The 8650-nt window shown below is 44.2% G+C and overlaps 1 protein-coding gene across 1 annotated transcript in view; it reads right to left on the bottom strand.

Annotated features, from left to right (window-relative positions):
* Positions 1-114: 114 nt before the first annotated feature.
* Positions 115-8650, bottom strand: part of LOC310772183 (uncharacterized protein) — a gene marked incomplete at its 5' end in the record, with an annotated part of 10999 nt that continues 2463 nt past the window's right edge. Inside the window, 3 exons of the mRNA XM_083664622.1 lie at positions 115-544; positions 663-763; positions 2195-2412. Of these exons, the coding sequence (XP_083520748.1) occupies positions 400-544; positions 663-763; positions 2195-2412 (464 nt within the window). The 3' untranslated portion in view covers positions 115-399. The remainder of the gene's footprint in view (positions 545-662; positions 764-2194; positions 2413-8650) is intronic.

Genomic DNA, 8650 nt, shown 5'->3' with positions numbered 1-8650 from the left:
ATACTGAGAGACAGCAGCTGTTACAGATGATATAAACTGTGATGTAAACATGTTATATACTGAGAGACAGCAGCTGTTACAGATGATATAAGCTGTGCTGTAAACATGTTATATACTGAGAGACAGCAGCTGTAACAGATGATATAAACTGTGCTGTAAACATGTTATATACTGAGAGACAGTAGCTGTTACAGATGATATAAACTGTGCTGTAAACATGTTATATACTGAGAGACAGCAGCTGTTACAGATGATATAAACTGTGCTGTAAATATGTTATTTACTGAAAGACAGCAGCTGTAACAGCAGCTGATCCAAGTTTTGGCTCTAAATATACTAATGCACTTAGGTAAATATTGAACAAGGGGCTTTAACAAAGCTGTTATTAATGAGGAACTGTCACACCTTCATCTCACAGACCCAGCGGTGCTTTGTGTCACATAGCACGTCAAACCACTTGTTCAAAGAGTCACTAGAATAAGAAAACAGCACAGCACAGTCCTCGTCACCCACCAGACTATCAGGCTGCCCTGCTCCCCAGTACCTGAAACAGAGGAGGACAAGGAGTCAAACCCTGTGGTGAAGACATGGTCCATACTGTAGCTACAGTGACTCTGGAAGTCTCACACCAATGAGTCAGAACAAATGTGATCAGGTCTTACGCTGTGGTCAGAGGTGATCCATCCACCCATCTCCAGGTCCCTTCTCTCTCTCTGTCTGTCAGACCAATCCACACAATCATCTTTAGTCGAACCAGAAAGGCCTGTTTGCGGAGACAGAAGTAGAGGGCTCACACACAATGCACGCATGCACGCGCGCGCGCACACACACACACACACACACACACACACACACACACACTCACACTCACACACGCACACGCACACGCACACACACACACACACCTCCACACACACACACACAACCCATCACACACCACCACTCACAACATCCAACTCAACTCACTCTCACTCACCTACACTCACCCACACACACAATCAACACAGCCACACACACACACACAACACACACACACACACCACACCACACACTCCACACACACACACACACACACACACTCACACCCACACCACACTCACACCCTCACACCTCACACTCACTCTCAAACCACACAACACACCCACACACACACACACACACACCACACACACCACACCACACACACACACACACACCCACCACCACACCACACACACCACACCTCACTCACAACACACTCCACACACACACAAACACACTAAACACACTACACTCCACCACACACACACCCACACTAACACAACACACAACACACCACACTCACACTCTCAACTCACACACACAACAACTCACACACACACTCACACTCACACACACACACAACAACAACTCACACCACTCACTCACCACTCACACACCAACCACACACACACCACACTCACACACCACTCACACACACACCTGTTCCTCTCTGCTGTTGATGATCACCAGTCACGTCCTCTCTTCCTGACAGTAGCTCTGTCTGCTCTCTCCAGGTTTTATCCTCCGCAGTCAGAGACCGTAATAACACTTAGAGTCAAATTTAGTCCAACAATTAGACCTATTGGGCTGTGACAAATCACCACAACACAACAAAACATGTATGTTAATGATCACACTCACACATAAAATAATAACTATGTGAACTGCTTTCATTTAATGATACCATTTAACTTATTCTGATCAACATTTACTCACTCTGGTTACATACACGCACTCCCAGGATGGTCAGTAGGTCTCTCTCCTTTGTCAGGATGTTGTTATTGGTCTGTAACTGGTCTCTCTCTTCAGTCAGTCTGTTGTTACTGGTCTGTAACTGGTCTCTCTCTTCAGTCAGGATGTTGTTACTGGTCTGTAACTGGTCTCTCTCTTCAGTCAGTCTGTTGTTACTGGTCTGTAACTGGCCTCTCTCTTCAGTCAGTCTGTTGTTACTGGTCTGTAACTGGCCTCTCTCTTCAGTCAGTCTGTTGTTACTGGTCTGTAACTGGTCTCTCTCTTTAGTCAGGATGTTGTTACTGGTCTGTAACTGGCCTCTCTCTTCAGTCAGTCTGTTGTTACTGGTCTGTAACTGGTCTCTCTCTTCAGTCAGGATGTTGTTACTGGTCTGTAACTGGTCTCTCTCTTCAGTCAGTCTGTTGTTACTGGTCTGTAACTGGTCTCTCTCTTCAGTCAGGTTGTTGTTACTGGTCTGTAACTGGCCTCTCTCTTCAGTCAGGATGTTGTTACTGGTCTGTAACTGGTCTCTCTCTTCAGTCAGGTTGTTGTTACTGGTCTGTAACTGGCCTCTCTCTTCAGTCAGGTTGTTGTTACTGGTCTGTAACTGGTCTCTCTCTTCAGTCAGGTTGTTGTTACTGGTCTGTAACTGGCCTCTCTCTTCAGTCAGGTTGTTGTTACTGGTCTGTAACTTTTCTCTCTCTTCAGTCAGTATGTTGTTACTGGTCTGTAACTGGTCTCTCTCTTCAGTCAGGATGTTGTTACTGGTCTGTAACTGGTCTCTCTCTCTGGTCAGGTTGGCGTTACTGGTCTCTCGCTCTTCAGTGAGGTTGTTGTTACTGGTCTGTAACTGGTCTCTTTCTTCAGTCAGGATGTTGTTACTGGTCTGCAACTGGTCTCTCTCCATCATCAACAGCTCAAGCTTCTGCACATCTGAATTATCTGAAAGCAGTTGTCAGAGAAAACCATGTTCCTTGAATTAGTCCTTCCAGGTTGGAGGAATTGAGATATCTGCTGCTCTTGGCAGTGACCAAACATAAGGAATTGAAAATAGAAAGACACTCACGCACGATGAGACGCAGACAGACGTTGAGAGCAGCTTGTGTAGCACACAGCAGCCCAAAGCTCACCAAGACCAGCTTGTAAACGTTTCCCTCTGTGGAACCAACATTCACATGTAGGACAGCAGCTCACAAAACCATTTCCACTGCTCACTGCTGTTTATAGTGTCAAGAAGATGTATCAAGGAAAATGTGACATCTTCAAATCATCTTCCCATATTTTTCCAACACAGTCTCACAGACAATTGTAAAATAGCAACATTTTGGACCAACGTTGCTATGTTACAATTTCGGCTCCAAAATTGTAAAATGGTAACGTTCTGAGATTTTAGGGTTAGGGTTAGGGGAGGGGGAGGGGTTAGAAACGGAAAATCTCCGTAAACCACGCCCACCCCTGTAGAAACGTACGTTACCATTTTACAATTTTGGAGCCGAAATTGAACATTAGAACATTTTGTCCATTTTAACACGTTCACTGCCGTCGACGAGTTATCTCGTCAAAAAAAATCCAACGGTTGACTGCCATGGACGTGTTATCTCGTCAGAAAAAAAAAAAAAATTGACGGTGGGACGTGGATCAAACCCTTTTACATCTCCTATAAAAATATGGGAGCTATTGAATGTGTATAACCTATTTTACCGACCCACTAAGTGGCGACAGTGCTCTCCAGACTAGAGGAAGCCAAGCAAAAACAGCAGCATGAGGAAGCCATTCTCATGAAAATGGATTGGCGAAAACGCTTTCGCTTTCGCGCTGGGAGCTGGCGGTGGGGCATTCCAAAAATAGATTCTGGGTGCAACACACTTTGAAACACCAGCAGAAAGCCCAGAATCGCACGCAGCTTCATGCCAGCTGAGCTCACAACCGAAAACCCAGAAACGAACGAGCCCCATCCAGACTCGCCCGACGAGTGGCCGCCAGCAGCCAGGCAGCACAGACAGGCAGCAGAGCAGAGACTCGCCTCGCCTGTGACAAACGCTGCAAAGCCACCAGAGACACACCTACGGAGGGAGGAGTTTGAAGGAGAGGGGGGTGGGGGTGCTGTTATGGAGGAAATTACTGTTCAGAACTGTATTGTTTAGATGTCTGATGTCTCACTGATGCCAAAAATAAATGGTTAAAGTGACTGTTCTGCCTGTTCTATCGAATCACGCACGCACGCACGCACGCACGCACGCACGCACACACGCACACACACACACACACACACACAAACACAATACAGTATACACACTTGCCCAAGGGCACCCATAATCACAGGCACGTGAGGTGGTTCTAAAAATCCATTTATCTCAAAACTCTCTGAAAATCTCTGAAACCATGCTGTATTCAACTGCTAATGCCTACATAACAGAACATGATAAAAACTAACTCTTTTAGAGAGAGAAAGCACACATTCTATTAGTTCTTTTGAGTTATTTTGTGTTCACAAAGTCCTAGCAGAAAATAATCCTCGGCTCTTGACAGATGAGCCAGAATCATCAAAAAACCCCTTGGCAGAAGCTACCTACAGTATTGGAAAAACGGCTGGCAGTGAATGTGTTAAAGAAAAATACTTCAATCTGGTGCACTTTGAGAGCAAAATTAAGAGGTTATATCTATAAAGAACTACAGACATCATGTTAGATTAATATCCTCTTTACCACGCGATCTGGTAATTGTCAGCCCATTCAATCGTCGCTATCAGCGTCTTATCACTCCATTCATATCGGCCAGTAGGGCCCTACTGACCTGCTAGTAGGCGCAGAAGGTCGTTATCAGCGATTCGTTATCAGGAGAGGTTTCCGTTTTTGTATTTTAACGCATTTTGTTGCTTAATTCTAACGCTAAACCTAACCCTAACCCTCACCCTCACACTCACCCTAACCCAGGGATGTCAGAGATACGGCCCGCGGGCCAGATACGGCCCGCGGGCAGGTTTCATCCGGCCCGCGAGATGTTTTGGAATATTAAAAAAAATAAAATAATAATAAATAAATTGAATTATTATTATTATATTCGCACCCCATTATCATGAACTACGTGTGGCTAATAAGCAAGCTAAGAGTTCATTCATAAGTTAATTAACCTGCACTACAAGGAAGTATGTCAGTAGGTCATCAGGTGTAAACAAAGCCGCCATGATGCCATGCTGGAATTGAATCGCGCATTCGGCTACCTACCAAAAAACAAAGGAATCAACAAGATGCTGTCGAAAAAGAGAAAGGTTGACACGGAATGCAGGCAGTTTCAAGAGAAATGGAAAGAGCAGTATTTCTTTTGTGAAGTAAATGGGTAAATGAGTCGAATTGATTTTAGTAAAAAAAAAAATCCGGCCCCCATTAGTTCTCAGTTGAACAAATCCGGCCCTCTACCTAATATGAGTCTGACACCCCTGCCCTAACCCTAAGTTGTTTTATTTGCCTAAATATAAAGTTGTTTGATAACGGCCATTGAAACCTACTGAAACCTCCTAGCAGGTTTATCAGCGATAGGAATGGGGCTGATGACGAACCTACTGAATCTATGGGTGACAACAGTCAGATCGGGTGCACGTCTTTACTGTGTTGTTGCTTTACAATGATACAAAAAATAAATGTCTCCCCACATAATTTATATTCTGCATACGGGTCACATGGCAGAATACTGCTCAATTAAATACAATGGCCCATCTACACAAACATCACTTACAGGGGAGTTACTTACCCATTCACTTCAATAGAACTGTCCCCAAAGTCTAGCCCCAATCTAGCCCCAATGCAAAATGTGAACATTGTGGTGAGTTATGTCTCTTTCTTCTATAGCAGCGTTTCTCAACTGGTGGGTCGCGACCCAAAGGTGGGTCGCGGGGCCGTTTTGATTGGGTCGGGGACATTGGCCAAAAAAAAAAAAAAATCATATTTAATTTGAGTTAAATTCAGATTATTGAAACTGGATTAGCCTGACCAGTTTTACTTGTTTAACAAGCTGAAGCATATGCTCTGCCTGTAATTCAAGAGAAGTCTGCCTTTTCATTTCATATTTAATTTTAGTTCAATTCAGATGATTGAAACTGGATTAGCATGGCCCCAGTTTAATTAAAAGTTATGACCAGTTTAACTAAAAAGCATATAGCCTGCCTCAGGGGCGGAGCGACCCTATCAGCCCAGAGGGGGCGAAGCTCTTAGGGGGGCCCCATCAATTTTTTTTTTTTTTTTTTTTTTTTTTTTTTTTTTGAAGGCCAGGCCAGGCCGCAGGGCCGGTTCCAGAACAAGATGACTAGGGGTGCATCCTAGATAGGAAGGGGTGCAGATGCCCGGCCGAAGGCCGGGCCCACTCGGGTGGCCGGCCGCCGAAAAATTTGACATGTTATTTTACTAAAAATAATGCATTTGACCATCATTTCAAATAGAATGATACCACCCAAGCAAGAATATTTCAAGTGTTTCAAGTGCTTTACTGAAATATTTGGACCATATAATGATAATACAATTATCTCAACCTTAAAAGGTTACATATAGGTGCCAAAAAGCCATAAAATCACATCAAAGAACAAAGAAAAACAACAACTATAATTCAAGTTTAAACAGTAAGTGTGCAGCTGTAGCATTTATACATTTTTTTACTTTTCAACTGAGCATGCAGACAAATAAGGGTGCAATGCATGCTTTTGCACCCCCGTAGAACCGGGCCTGCCAGGCCGCGAAGAAAAATGTGCCTTTTTTGCATGTTTGAATCGGTTTTAGCCATATTTAGTGGAATATCTCATTTTAAACACACCAATGTTATTGTCTATTGATTGAATTCCTCTCAGACTCACACCACTGACTTTATTAAATAAAGTCATTTTAAGTCACAACTGTAAAATAGCTGATAGCCCCTATATCCGAAAACACAATTTGTCACTCACTGAGCCAAGTAATATTATGTCCAAGAAAGACTACAGTGAAGCCACTTTACAGACAAGCTTGTTCTGAAGAAGAAAAATAAAAACACAGGTTGCCAGCCAGGTGGCCTGGCCTGCAACAAAAGAAAAGAAAAAAAAAAAAAAAAATATTATTATTATTATTATTTTTTTGATGGGCCCCCCTGACGAGTGGGCCCGTGGCGGCCGCACCCTCTGCCCCGGCGTACGCTCCTCCGCTACTGGCCTGCCTGTGATTCCTTTTTATTTCATATTAGTTAAATTCAGACTATTGAAACTGGATTAGCATGACCAGGTTAACTTGTTTTATTATTATTATTATTATTATTATTATTATTATTATTATTATTATTATTATTATTATTATTATTATTATTATTATTAACTTGTTTAAAAACATATAGGCATGTAATTCAAGATAAGTCTGCCTTTTATTTCACATTTCATAGAGTTCAAATAAGACTTTCTGAGCATGACTTTACTTACTTTACTTTACTTTATTTCATTTGGCAGACGCTTTTATCCAAAGCGACTTACATCACATTTCAATACAATTCATTCAGAGAAATACAAACAATGAAAACATAACTAAAACCATATATAATCAATAAGGTTTAACCGATTCCGGAGGGACCCAGGTGTAGCCCGAAAAGGTAAGTTTTTAGTCTCCGGCGAAAAATCGGCAGTGTCTCGGCCAGCATGACGAAGGGGGGAAGTTCATTCCACCATTGCCGAGCCATGGAGGAGAACAGTCTTGAACGAGACAAGCGTTCCCCGGGGCCACGTAGCGATGGAGGGGCGAGGCGAGCCGTGCAGGTGGAGGAGCGGAGGGAACGGTGGGATGATTGGAAGCTGACCAGGGATTGTAAGTAGAGCGGGGCTGACCGGTGAACTGCACGGTAGGTCAGTACCAGGGTCTTGAATTTGATACGGGCCAAGATGGGGAGCCAGTGAAGGTCACGGAAAAGGGGAGTGACATGGGAGAATTTAGGTAAGTTGAACACCAGACGGGCAGCAGAATTTAGAATGAGTTGGAGGGGTTGGATGGCCGAGGCAGGTAGGCCCGCCAATAGGACATTACAGTAGTCAAGGCGGGACAGGACGAGTGCCTGGATCAGGAGCTGAGCTGCCTCCCTAGTGAGGAATGGACGGATCTTTCTAATATTATACAGTAAAAACCTACAGGAGCGGGCGGTTGCTGAGATGAAGGCTGAGTTGGATAGCTGGTTATCTAAAGTTACACCAAGGTTCTTAACAGTATTTGACGGTAGTATAATGATGTTGTCGATAGTGATGGAGAGGTCAGAGAGGGGACAATCTTTCCCAGGGAGGAAGAGGAGCTCGGTTTTGTTGAGGTTAAGTTTAAGATGATGGGCAGTCATCCGGGAGACAATGTCCTTAAGGCAGGCGGCGAGACGTGACTGCATTAGGGTGTCGGAAGGGGGAAAAGAGAGGAAAAGTTGAGTGTCATCTGCATAGCTGTGGTAGGAGAAACCGTGGGAAGTGATTATGTGACCAAGGGACCTAACATATAGAAGGAACAGGAAGGGGCCGAGGACAGATCCCTGGGGGACACCCGTGTTCAGAGTGCAAGTTTTAGAGAGGGACCCACGCCAGAGAACCTGATAAGTGCGATTGGAGAGATAGGAGGTGAACCATGAGAGTGCAGAACCAGAAATACCGAGATCAGTGAGAGTGGAGAGAAGGATGTGATGATTAACCGTGTCAAAAGCAGCAGAAAGGTCAAGAAGGACAAGGACAGAGGAGAGGGAGGAGGCTTTGGCTGTGTGGAGGGCATGGGTGACTGAGAGGAGGGCTGTTTCCGTGGAGTGAGCGGGCTTAAATCCAGATTGTAAGGGGTCCAGGAGGTTGTTTTGAGTGAGGTGGAGAGAGAGTTGTTGACATACTGCACGTTCTAGGGTTTTTGAGATGAAGGGGAGGAGAGAGACAGGG

This window comes from Poromitra crassiceps (assembly GCF_964638095.1).
Source record: "Poromitra crassiceps genome assembly, contig: HAP1_SCAFFOLD_2215, whole genome shotgun sequence".
Taxonomy (NCBI): domain Eukaryota; kingdom Metazoa; phylum Chordata; class Actinopteri; order Beryciformes; family Melamphaidae; genus Poromitra; species Poromitra crassiceps.
This window is presented reverse-complemented; position numbering and strand designations above follow the sequence as displayed.